Below are 11,980 nucleotides of genomic sequence, written 5' to 3' on the forward strand. Positions count from 1 at the left end.
GTCCCATCCAGAGAATCCGTGGATGCAAAAGTTGATCATGTATATATTCTAGTGTAGCTAAACATATTAGCTACATATCAAAAAACATTTGAGATGATTAACTTATCTACAATGAGGAACAAATAAAACATATGATTTATAAATTGTGGGAGTTTTAAAACACAAAGATTGGGTATACATCGTGTGTTGTGTAATACTAGTTAATTAATACAATTGACATTAAGAATATGTGATTTTAATTAATCATGATTTCACGGAAAAAAAACATTTTGTTATAAGAATTTATAATTTTAATTAATATGAGATATTAATTCATCTGCATCATGATTCCTATGATTATTGGATTAGTTAAGGCCCCAAAATCGAAATGTAGATACCGGTGTGTGAATCATGTGTTGTTGTTCTCTTTCAAATAACAATAAATCATACTATTTGTTTGAAGAAATAGCTGATAGAAAAGTATGAATGTATTTTTCAAAAACCTGATCCCGTATCATAAATGATAACTGAAAAGCATATGTTCTTGTTATTATTTGTAAACAAAATAGAACATACAATAGAAGAATAACATGCAGGTAGTATAAATATATTACATAGTATACTTGAGACATACAATGGCTTAGCATTGATGTTTAATTACATAGGCCGTTGAAAAAGAGGTTGATGATAACCATTAAGTCAAACCAAACAACATCGTCGGTGGTGAAAAATGAGTACTTTGGTTTTGTTCTCTACTGAGGATTGACACATTAGCCACTATCATGGACCGTAAATTTAAACTCATAAAACCTTCTTCTAAAAGTGCCTTTCTGCTTTTAACATTTCATGTAATAAAATAAACTTGTGTAATACATTTGCTGACAAATAAACAAGTTAGGTATTATTTTCCTGTCCATGGTAAAGAAACAAAGGAAGTAGTTATGTGTTCAAACTAGACAACAACAACAAACTCACGCTTTGACATTGGCTGATCCCTCTTTGAATCCCCCGTGACTAAAGAAAAAGAGGAAAGAGAAAGTCGTCTGAATTACAATATTTCATGCCAAGATTAACAAAACAAAATTTTTACAAAAAAAAAAGAGGAAAATGAAGATAGATGCTCCAGCTTGTAATTGTTTAAGGGGCTTCATTTAAAGCAGAGTAGATAACAGAGTGTAATGGTTTTCCACGGTTTTTCATTTATTATAGTCCATTCATATGTTGACCAAAAACAAAAAAAAAATCCATTCATATAAGTTTACGTTTTCAGGTGAAAATAAATACACTAGTTCTACCAAAAAGTAAAGATTTTACAACCAAAGAATTCGACCTAAAAAAAACTAACATAAAGAAAGACAGAAGTTACTTCCATTACAATCAATTAGATCGGTCTTCTTCTTCCACTTTGAAAAGTCGTAACATGTTTGGTTAAAAAGAGAAATGACCCAAGTGGTCGGATCTGTCCAAAATTAGTTGTGACGGTCACAAGCGGCAAAGATGAAAAAAAAGCAAACAGATTTGAAGGAAACGGCTCAAAGAGAGTTTTGATTAAGACTCTCGCATCTCTCTCTGTTTCAGACCCACTTGTGTCGTCTTCCTCTCTATCACAGACCAAACTTAAAACATCATTAAATGTGAGACAGAGAGGCAAACACAAAAACAGAGTTTTCAAACCCCCTGAAACCATCCAACTTCTGCGTTTTTAATCTCTTTCTCTCCTTCCTGTATTGAAAGTGTAGAGCTTCGTATAACAAGGCGAAAGCGGGTTCTTATCTCTCTGTTTTGATTCTCTACTCTGACATAGAATCTTCTTGTCCTGTTTTGTTATGCATACTGTTCACATGTCAAGGCTCTGAGATTTGTCTTTTTCTATCTTTCTGGGAATATTTATTTATTTTTTTATCTCTCAGATCCATTGACTTGATCCACAAGTTTAGATCTTTTTCAAGATTTAATACTTGTCCGGTCGTGTAAAATAATGGGTTCCACGATCTTCGAAGCAAAAGCCATGAGAATCTTCTTCTCCGTCTTCTTAACATGTCTAGCTCTCTTGCCGGATCCTCTACACGCCGGTGTAGCGAACACCGGGAGCATCACCCCAGGGTTTGTAGGATCTCAAATGAACTACATCAACAACAACGGCATCTTCCTGGAATCCAACAACTCAAACTTCGGTTTCGGTTTCGTAACCACGCAAGATTCCGTCACTCTCTTCACTCTCAGCATCGTCCACCAAGCCAGCTCGAGACTCATCTGGTCCGCGAACAGAGCCTCCCCTGTTTCAAACTCCGACAAGTTCCAGTTCCAAGCCAACGGAAACGTGGTCCTCCGTAGAGAACAAGGAGGAGGTGGATCTGAGGTTTGGAGATTGGACAATTCTGGCAAAAACGTTTCGAGAATCGAGCTTCGCGATTCCGGGAACCTCGTTGTTGTTTCCGGTGATGACGGAGCTTCGATCTGGGAGAGCTTTGATCATCCAACAGATACTCTGATAACAAATCAAGCCTTTAAAGAAGGGATGAAGCTCACTAGCAACCCTTCTCCTTCGAGCAACGTGACTTACACTCTCGAGATCGAATCAGGAGATATGGTTTTATCTGTGAACACCTCGTTGACTCCTCAAGTGTATTGGTCCATGAGGAATGAAAGAGGAAAGATCGTTAACAAAGACGGTGTAGTGACGTCATCGTCTCTACTCGGGAACTCGTGGAGGTTCTTTGATGAGAACCGGTCTTTGTTATGGCAGTTTGTGTATTCAGATGATAAAGACGGTAACGCTACTTGGATCGCTGTTTTGGGAAACAACGGTGTGATCTCCTTTTCGAATCTCGGCAGTGGTGCGTCCGCTGCTGATGCATCCACTAAAATCCCAAACGATCAGTGCGCGACACCCGAGCCTTGCGGGCCTTACTACGTCTGCTCTGGGAGTAAAGTGTGTGGATGTGTGTCCGGGTTGTCACGTGCTCGGTCTGATTGCAAATCCGGGATCGCTTCTCCTTGTAAGAAGAATGAAAACAATGCAACATTGGGTGTACAACTTGTGAATGCTGGAGATAAAGTTGACTACTTCGCTCTAGGTTTTGCTACTCCCTTCTCCAAGAGAACTAGTCTTGATAGGTGTAAAGAGTTTTGCAACAAGAACTGCTCTTGCCTCGGTTTGTTCTTTCAGAACAGTTCTGGTGACTGCTTCTTGTTTGATTGGATTGGAAGCTTTAAAAGCTCTGGGAATGGAGGCTCTGGCTTCGTCTCTTACATCAAGGTGGCTACTGATGGTTTAGGAGGTGGAGATGATGGGAGACACTTTCCTTATATAGTAATTATTATCTTGGCGACTGTTTTTATCATTGGTGTGTTGATCTTTGCTGCGTTCCGGATTCATAGGAGAAAGAAAATTCTTTTTGATGAGTTAGAACAGAGTTCAGAGGAGGATAACTTCTTGGAGAATCTTTCAGGGATGCCTATCCGGTTCGCTTATAAAGATCTTCAGTTAGCGACGAATAACTTCTCTGTCAAGTTAGGTCAAGGAGGGTTTGGATCAGTCTATGAAGGGACTTTACCTGATGGTTCTCGTTTAGCTGTTAAGAAGCTTGAAGGAATAGGTCAAGGCAAGAAAGAGTTCAGAGCTGAGGTTAGTATCATAGGAAGCATTCACCATCTACATTTGGTGAGGCTCAGAGGGTTTTGCGTGGAAGGCACTCATAGGCTTCTAGCTTATGAGTTCTTAGCTAAAGGCTCCTTAGAGAGATGGATATTCAGGAAGAAGGATGGAGATGTTCTGTTGGATTGGGACACAAGGTTTAATATAGCGTTAGGAACAGCGAAAGGTTTAGCTTATCTACACGAAGATTGCGACGCAAGGATCATCCATTGTGATATTAAACCTGAGAACATCTTGTTGGATGATAACTTCAACGCCAAGGTATCTGATTTTGGACTCGCTAAGCTCATGACACGCGAGCAAAGCCATGTCTTCACGACCATGCGTGGGACAAGAGGCTATCTAGCTCCAGAGTGGATCACAAGCTACGCGATCTCGGAGAAGAGCGATGTTTACAGCTACGGGATGGTGTTGCTAGAGCTGATAGGAGGGAGAAAGAACTATGACCCATCGGAGTCGTCTGAGAAGTGTCATTTTCCTTCTTATGCATTCAAGATGATGGAAGAAGGGAAGCTTTTGGAGATTGTTGATGGGGAGATGAAGAACGTTGATGCGAACGATGAGAGAGTTCAAAGGGCGATGAGAACTGCGCTTTGGTGTATACAAGAGGATATGCAATTGAGACCGTCGATGAGTAAAGTTGTTCAAATGCTTGAAGGTGTCTTTCCTGTGGTTCAGCCTTCGTCTTCTTCCTCTATGGGCTCGAGGCTTTACGCGAGTTCGATTAGCGAGGAAAGCGGTGGTGGAAAGTCGTCTGGACCGACGGATTTTTACAGTGAGAATGATCTATCTGCCGTGAGACTTTCCGGTCCGAGATAGCAGTCTTCTGTCTTGTTGCCAATTTTTAGTATCTTATTATTATAGGTTTTGGCTCATTGTGTATTTATTGTGTTGTGTTTAAGATAATAGAATAGTAGTGTCTCCAGTTTTGTTCCAAGTGTTTCTAGGGATAATTCCATTTGAAATTTTTAATACACAAAGTTAATTATACTGTCCATTTCCAACTTAGTACAAATAAATTTTGTTTACATAACAATAAACTAATTTTTAAAGTACATGCATAAAACATCAAATTAACAAATAGTTAACTTCCACTAAGTTTTATGTTTGGTTTTCATTGTTTGATTCATATATATATTAATTTTTTAAACTGGAAATGATTAAGTTGATTATTAAAATTAATCAGTGTATTAAAAATTTAAAATGAAAATTTTCTTTTTATTACATAGTTTAACTGGACTACCTGTCGTTTTAATCTACTGACATAGAACAAGTTGTCGCTTTGTATTCTTTTGAGTCCTCACGCTTTCCAAATGCGTGCCGTGTTCTCACTCCTCTCTCTGAGAGTAGACTCCTACAATCCTATTGGCTAGAATGTTTTGCTCACTGTACGCTTGCGTGTAGACAATAAAACCTCCCGGATACATTAAAAAACTCAGTCTGCCGCTCGGTGATTCTCGTCCCACCGTTAAAGATGACGACGACGACTACTGCGTCTCTGTTTTCTCGGTGCCACTCTTCTTCTTCTTTAAACTTCAAATGCGAACTCGAATCTCCCGCGAAAACGCAACTCTTCTCTCATGCGACAAGGAAGCATGTTGTCAGATCGTTAAAAGCATGTCGTATCCGTTGCTCCTCCAGTGATCCTAGTAAGACATGGCTTTAGTTTCTCGTGGCGTAATTACTGATCATACTGAGAGATATGTTTTTTTCTCTTCATGATTTGACTAGACTGTGTTCTGTTTCTAGATGATTTGACTAGGTTATGTTCTGTTTCTGCATGTTTTGACTAGGTTCACGTCATGTATTCGTGTCCAGTAGAAGACAAATGGCTGTCTTGTTATCCACTGTACAGCTTCTGTCTCATTGGCTTCCCCCTGATGGAAAGGCAGCTGAGTGAGTTTGAGGCAAAACTATTCTTCATGTTATAGTTTTTAGCCAAATCTGAATGTTGGGTTTCACTTCAGCATGTATCCACTGATGAAAGACGAGATAAGGAGAGTGGTGACGAAGGGTAAAGCTGCTGGTGTGCTTCGTTTAGTGTTTCATGATGCTGGAACCTTTGAACTTGATGATAACACAGGTAGTAGTGTTGCCATGACTCTCTGATATATACTAATCGATCTCATTCTCAAAATCTTACTTAAGTGTTGTGTGTAATTTCAGGTGGCATCAATGGGTCTATTGTTTATGAACTGGAAAGACCTGAAAACGCAGGTTTGAAGAGATCTCTAAAGGCACTAAACCCTCTCTATCTCTCTCTTTTTAGTTAGTGTGAGCATGGCCGGTCTTGAGCATAGGCTAGTAAAGCATTGGTCTATGTCCCCAAAAATTTTAGGAAAAATTTATATATATATAACCCCTAAGTTTGCAAAATAAACTTTTTTTATATAAACTATTACTAAATTGTTTATAGTCCCAAAATCTTAGGACCTGCCCTGAGTGTGAGCAAATAAAGATGTAATTTCACATATGTTTTTTTTTTTTTGGCATTTGTTAGGTTCTAGAGAAAGCAAAGATTAAGGTTGATGAGATACAACCAGGTAATTTCTGTTTGAAAGTGTGTCCTTGTTATGCCTTCGTGGTGCTAACGTTCTGAACTGTGTGATGTTAGTGTCTTGGGCCGATATGATCGCTGTTGGTGGCTCTGAAGCAGTCTCAATGTGCGGCGGCCCGACAATTCCTGTAGTTTTAGGAAGACTTGATTCAATGTAAGCACGTCTCAGTCTCTGGTCTTTGTTTCTATATGTTTAACAGGATGGTCGTTTCATGGTTTACAGGCAACCTGATCCAGAAGACAAGTTACCTCCAGAATCCCTCAATGCCTCGGGTTTAAAAGAATGTTTCCAAAGAAAAGGATTCTCGTGAGTCATAACTTGTGGTTTCTTTAGTACCAAAGTTTTGTAACACTTAACATCACTTGGGGGGTCATTGCAGGACCCAAGAACTTGTTGCCTTATCTGGTGCACATACGATTGGGAGTAAAGGCTTTGGAGATCCATTTACCTTTGACAATGCATACTACAAAATCCTTCTTAAAAAACCTTGGAGTTCTACTACATGTAAGTTGTTATACTCTAGGCTGAGGAGTGTATCTTTACATAGTTTTCTTAATTTATCATGACTTTATTTGGGTTGCAGCCAAAATGACGAGTATGGTTGGGCTTCCTTCGGATCATGCCCTCGTGGAGGATGATGAGTGCTTAAGGTCAGTCCTTCTTACTTTGATCATTTCATTATCTAACTTGTCAAGTAGCATTTGAAGCAGAGGATGAAGAGTTTTGGAGTATATATTCAACTGATATTAAGATTCAATGTTTGATGCATAGGTGGGTGAAAGAGTATGCGGAAGACCAAGACAAGTTCTTCAGAGACTTCACCAATGCTTATATCAAACTAGTTAACTCTGGGGCCAAATGGAAAACATTATGATGTCTAATTTATCTTATGTTAGTTCATAAACATGCCCTGAAAATTTTGGGTTGTAATGCTTATTTAATTATTTTTCCTTTTCTATATACATGATGAATATTTCAACGAGGACACTCAAACCATTAGCTTTTTTTTTTTTTGACAACATTCAAACCATTAGCTATGTGACGTTGTTCTAAGCATTTTAATGTTAATTCATGTGAATTTTGACTACTTATGTTTCGTTCATGTAGGTAATAGGCAAGACGGCATAGCTTTAGTATACCAAGTATATTAGTTTTGAATCTTTTGAACATAAGTTTTTAAAAATTGTTAATCCCAGTAAGATATCACTAATTGAGCTTTAGAATAAAAATGGGATAAGATGGAGATGATGGAATGAAAAAGTTTTGGGAAACATCAAGAAAGGAAGGGTGTCACTGTTGTAGCTGTGCCTTACCCTAATCACGGGACCAACTTGTCTCTTAATAAAATGGTTTCTGTGTCTAATCACTTTGCTTCCTCTTTAATCACTCTTTCTCAGTGCTAATCAGGATAATCATACTTCTTTGTTAGTAGTTACTAAACTATTATTATTAGAATTTTACTTTACAAACACCTTGAGACAGAATTAACTATATATTGGATACAAACGCATGATGATGATGTATGTTGAAAATAAAAGCTTGCTAATTAATTGGTTTCTAATTGTTAATTACTCTAGCTAATAAACTATACTATCTCCTCGGTGGTCAACAAATGAGTACTGCTGCTTTCATATGGTTTCTTAAAGAAAAGTGTCATTTGCATTAAATATTTTGGCCTACCAGGAGCCTTTGGATGTGTTCATGTGGGTGCATGTATTTTAATAAGAAACACTTGTGTTCTTTGATTTGCATAAAAATGGGACAATGATGGACTTTATTAACTTCTCATATCATCCAAATTTTAAAATATTATTGATTAGTTAGGAAAAAAAGTAAGCAACTAATTACCTGATAGTGTCATTATATTGGTCTGAAAAAAAAACAGTTTTGTTACATATGATAGTTCACCATTGTCAATTTATATATGGAGATGATTTTATGACCCATGTCTAGAGTAGTCTGCATGCAATGTATTAAATAATGTTAACTTTTGAAACCATAGTTTTAGAAACTATGATATATTTAGATGAAAAGTATAGATTCCATGAGCTGGCTTTAGTATTTTTTTTGGATGAAAGGTGTTAATTAACTAGATGCCTAAAGTTCCCATTTAAGAATCAAGTATGTTATAATAGTGTGGGGGATGATAAGGCTCACCTTCATAAAGCGACTACTCGATAAAAGATTCATTATATAGAGATGTCTTACTATATGCGTGAAAAGAGTTAACAAGAATCAATTGAACATATTGAGGACTGTTGTGCTGCACTGATTCCATAAATTTTGTCTGAAACTATTTACACAGTCATTGACTCATTACACATCCTAATATATGCATCCATTCAAACCCTAACAAAATTCATTATTATTTTTAAAATTACATTATGAACCTCCAAAAAAAAATATTTCAGGTTGTAGAGGAATCTAAAGTTTCTTGTACACATTTCCGTTTACTAATCCTCCAATATCCTGATATATCAAAATTTTCACCAAAACTGGAATAAATTCCTTGTAAAATAGAACAATTTACAATCCTCCAATATACTCTTTGTATACTTTAATTGTTGGTTTATCTTTGAAGTATAAAAGAAGAAAAACAAACCATCCAAAGTTGACAGTCACAGAAAAAATCTGATTCAGATTTCTTATTGTAACAGCAAACTTAATGTGGATAAAAATTAAAAAAAATATTATTAGTGATAATAGTAAATAGTAGACTTCCATTAAAAGAAAAGATTTAGAGTACCACAAAACTTCCCCTCAATCCCACGATCAAAATAGTAAACCGTAATTATCGTGGTGACGTGGCGATTAGATTTGGAACCGCCGCTGTAATAAAAATAATTAAAACGTTTTGTCATTTTTCTCCCTTGACAAAAAAAAAAAAAGAAAAATCTCAACTTGGGTGTGTAGACCGAGAATCCATCCTCAGAAACCCCAAAACCAAACACACTCGAGCACAAAACCAAATCTCATCCTTTTTCTTCTTCTTGCATTCCTTTGATTGTTGCTTTCGATGGACGTTTGATTTGTTTTGGTAACTGCGTTTGGTGAGGTAAGATGTGCGTCCTTTTTTCTCTTGCCTGCTTCTCTTTGTTTCGTTGCTTTGAGACTTGTAATGAATCAGTGGAACTTATCTGCTTGTCCGTTTCCGTTGCTTGGTCTGTATATCCGTAGATCGATTTTTTTAATACTGTCACTTACTGATTTGCTTCACTACAATGACTAGTGAGTGAGCTCGAGATTTAGGTTTTGTCTGATTCAGATTTGCTTCGTTTCTCGGATTTGTTTTACTTAGATCGATGAAGCTACGGATCCATTTACATATGAGTGGTTTAAGTCTGGATACTGGAGAAAAGGAGTGCTTTTGTAATGTAGCTTGATTCTTGCTCACTGTCACAATGTTGATAGATATTTAATTCACTTCATAAAGTACTCTGCTTTTGTGTCAATACGGTTCTTGTCTGTTGATTGATTTACATGATAATGCATGGTTCAAGTGAGTGTTGTTTGTTTTGTAGTTTACTATGGATCCTGAAAGTACCATGGTGGCTGATGGGACTACTGACTCTGCTCTTCCAAATGGTGCTTTAACAATGGAGAATGTCTGTGTTGAAGGAAATGGTGTTGCTTCTGGTGAAACTTTGGATACTAATTCAGAAAGTCAGAATGAGAATTCCGGAGACAGTTCTGCTTTGGATGCAGTTGAACATCCCAAAGAGGCAGCTGAGGTTTGTTGTAACTCTTGGATGGTTAATGTACTTGCCCCCGTCAGATAGTTAACGTTTTTGTTCTTTTGTAGGGCACACAAGTTGAAAGTGTAGATGGACCAAAGTATGCTAATGGCCAAAAGGCTCAACGGAAGCTAAAGCAGGAGAAACTCTCAGGTGGTAAGAATGTTCCACCGGTTCTTATCAAGAAGAAGAAAGAGATTAAAGGTGGAGATGCTAAAGTGGCATCATCTAATGGCTCTGTTGCTCCTATTGCGCAAACAACAAAGTCTCTGAAGAGCACATCATTCAATGGTAGAGCGGCTAAGGTCACTGAGGTAATCATCCCTCACAGCTTTCTTCTATGTTTCTTTGCTTTTGGCTGATGATTATTTCTAATTTCTTCTTTTTTTTTTCATATCAGCATGGAAAGCAAGACCGTGCACCAGCTGAAAGCGCCGCCGGGTATTGAGTCTGCCAAGTGTTCTCACTAATCTTTTATTCACTAATCAGTTGTTGAAAGTAGAGATTTGTTTCTTTCTTTAATACAGGGACAAGGTGAAACCAAAGCTTCAAAAGAAACAAGTCCAGGAGACATCTGAAGATGATGCTCAATCTTCTAAGTATTTGTCTACTAACTCTTCTTTCTTGGGGCCTTTATGCATTTGGCTCTCATTTTTTTTAGCATTGGTGTTGATTATAACTTTATGGTTTCTTAGTAGCCCAAAAGCAGACGATGGCAAGCCTCGTAAAGTCGGTGCACTTCCAAACTATGGGTTCAGTTTCAAGTGTGACCAACGTGCTGAAAAGAGAAGAGAGGTTTGCGTTTTAAGTCCACTCTCCACAAACATGTATTGTGAAAATAATTGTATCTCTGCTTTCATATGGTGCAGTTCTATGTTAAGCTTGAGGAGAAGACTCATGCAAAAGAAGAGGAGATTAATAACATGCAAGCCAAGTCTAAGGTGTGTCTTCTAAACCCTCTTCTTTGTCATATAGTGTTCTCGACCTAAAACTCTTTGGTACTATCACAGGAAACACAAGAAGCTGAGCTTAGGAAGCTAAGAAAGAGCTTGAACTTCAAAGCCACACCCATGCCTAGCTTCTCTCAGCCGCCTAAAACAGAGTTAAAGAAGGTACTTGTGCTCTATCTTCTCAACAATGATCTCACCTTTTTGATGAAGTACTAATTCTCATTGTTATTGTAGATACCACCAACAAGACCCAAATCTCCAAAACTCGGGAGGAAGAAGACTGACTCTGAAGAAGCTCAGACCCCTCGTGTCGCTAGGCTGAGCTTAGATGAGAAAGCCTCTAGAGACAGCACAACCGCTAAAGGAGTTGTGCCAACAGTTGATCTCAAGAAGCAACCCTTGCGCAAATCACTTCCGAGATTGCCATCTCAGAAAACAGCTCTCCCTGATGGAAAACTCGCCCCAGCAAAACCTGCAACAACCTCAGCAAAGGTGAAGCCTGAAAGAAAGAAAGTCGAAAAAGATGCAGAAGCCCTGAAGCAGTCTTCGGATCCCATAGATGAGGAAGCACAAGGGAATGTATCATCGTCCAATGCTGATGCGGAAGATTCACATGAGACTGTATCTCCAATGATGGATGAAGACAGAGCCAAGTCCATAGAGGTATCTGAAGTGGTTTCTGTTGAGCATTAAGACTCATAGCTTGCATTAATTAAGGAGGACAAGAAACCGTATGATATTTATTATATATGTACTTTCGACCAAAACTTATGTGAGAAGAAATGGGTAAAAGAGTGAAAAGAGTCGTATGGTTTGGTTCTAAATGTTGTTGCTTTTTGATATTTCTATGTTTTTAATCTTTCAAGTTGTGTTTTTGATGTCTTAAGCTCTTTTCTTTTTGATGCTTTGATTCGTAAAAGGTGAATATTCAGGAGATTATGCGTGCGCTTTGTGTATTCTCTTTTCTATTCTTCTTCCTTTTTTTCTTGAAAGATATAAAAAATGTCATTGTGATTTGTGGTAATTAGTGACAACTGAATTGACATTGTGTTATTACATGTGAAGCTGTTGTTCTGAAGATAAATGGTCCAGCCACTATAA

At 37.7% G+C, this 11,980-nt stretch overlaps 3 protein-coding genes across 6 annotated transcripts; all 3 read left to right on the plus strand.

The window, feature by feature from the left end:
* The first annotated feature begins 1,385 nt into the window (after positions 1–1,385).
* LOC106423283 (G-type lectin S-receptor-like serine/threonine-protein kinase SD2-5) lies at positions 1,386–4,632 on the plus strand. The gene has a single exon (XM_013864066.3). It carries the CDS (start codon positions 1,958–1,960, stop codon positions 4,454–4,456), a length of 2,499 nt encoding a protein of 832 aa, XP_013719520.1. The 5' UTR covers positions 1,386–1,957; the 3' UTR covers positions 4,457–4,632.
* A 414-nt stretch (positions 4,633–5,046) lies between these two features.
* On the plus strand, positions 5,047–7,191 carry LOC106423276 (putative L-ascorbate peroxidase 6). Its single transcript, XM_013864062.3, has 10 exons — positions 5,047–5,286; positions 5,431–5,533; positions 5,605–5,720; positions 5,804–5,874; positions 6,138–6,180; positions 6,252–6,348; positions 6,418–6,501; positions 6,575–6,699; positions 6,779–6,845; positions 6,967–7,191. The coding sequence occupies exons 1-10, from the start codon at positions 5,112–5,114 to the stop codon at positions 7,067–7,069; spliced, it is 984 nt and encodes a 327-aa protein (XP_013719516.1). The 5' UTR covers positions 5,047–5,111; the 3' UTR covers positions 7,070–7,191.
* A 1,862-nt stretch (positions 7,192–9,053) lies between these two features.
* LOC106423396 (protein WVD2-like 5) lies at positions 9,054–11,765 on the plus strand. 4 transcript variants are annotated; one of them, XM_013864173.3, is made up of 9 exons: positions 9,054–9,250; positions 9,717–9,926; positions 9,998–10,243; positions 10,330–10,370; positions 10,457–10,528; positions 10,625–10,724; positions 10,799–10,870; positions 10,940–11,041; positions 11,114–11,765. In XM_013864173.3, exons 2-9 carry the CDS (start codon positions 9,723–9,725, stop codon positions 11,570–11,572), a joined length of 1,296 nt encoding a protein of 431 aa, XP_013719627.1. In that variant the 5' UTR covers positions 9,054–9,250; positions 9,717–9,722; the 3' UTR covers positions 11,573–11,765. The 4 variants fall into 4 exon arrangements, with proteins under 4 accessions (XP_013719627.1, XP_013719629.1, XP_048621849.1 ...); XM_013864175.3 differs by having other exon boundaries at positions 10,628–10,724; XM_048765892.1 differs by having other exon boundaries at positions 9,061–9,257; positions 10,628–10,724.
* Positions 11,766–11,980: the final 215 nt, after the last annotated feature.

This window comes from Brassica napus, chromosome A3 (assembly GCF_020379485.1).
Source record: "Brassica napus cultivar Da-Ae chromosome A3, Da-Ae, whole genome shotgun sequence".
In the NCBI taxonomy this organism is placed as follows: Eukaryota; Viridiplantae; Streptophyta; class Magnoliopsida; order Brassicales; family Brassicaceae; genus Brassica; species Brassica napus.

Coding starts and splice junctions, on each gene's coding strand:
- LOC106423276 (XM_013864062.3), top strand. CDS start 5,112: ATGACGACGACGACTACTGCGTCTCTGTTTTCTCGGTGCCACTCTTCT. Junction 6,349..6,417: donor TTAGGAAGACTTGATTCAAT/GTAAGCACGTCT, acceptor CATGGTTTACAG/GCAACCTGATCCAGAAGACA. Junction 6,700..6,778: donor ACCTTGGAGTTCTACTACAT/GTAAGTTGTTAT, acceptor TTTGGGTTGCAG/CCAAAATGACGAGTATGGTT.
- LOC106423396 (XM_013864173.3), top strand. CDS start 9,723: ATGGATCCTGAAAGTACCATGGTGGCTGATGGGACTACTGACTCTGCT. Junction 10,371..10,456: donor CCAGCTGAAAGCGCCGCCGG/GTATTGAGTCTG, acceptor TCTTTAATACAG/GGACAAGGTGAAACCAAAGC. Junction 11,042..11,113: donor CTAAAACAGAGTTAAAGAAG/GTACTTGTGCTC, acceptor TTGTTATTGTAG/ATACCACCAACAAGACCCAA.
- LOC106423283 (XM_013864066.3), top strand. CDS start 1,958: ATGGGTTCCACGATCTTCGAAGCAAAAGCCATGAGAATCTTCTTCTCC.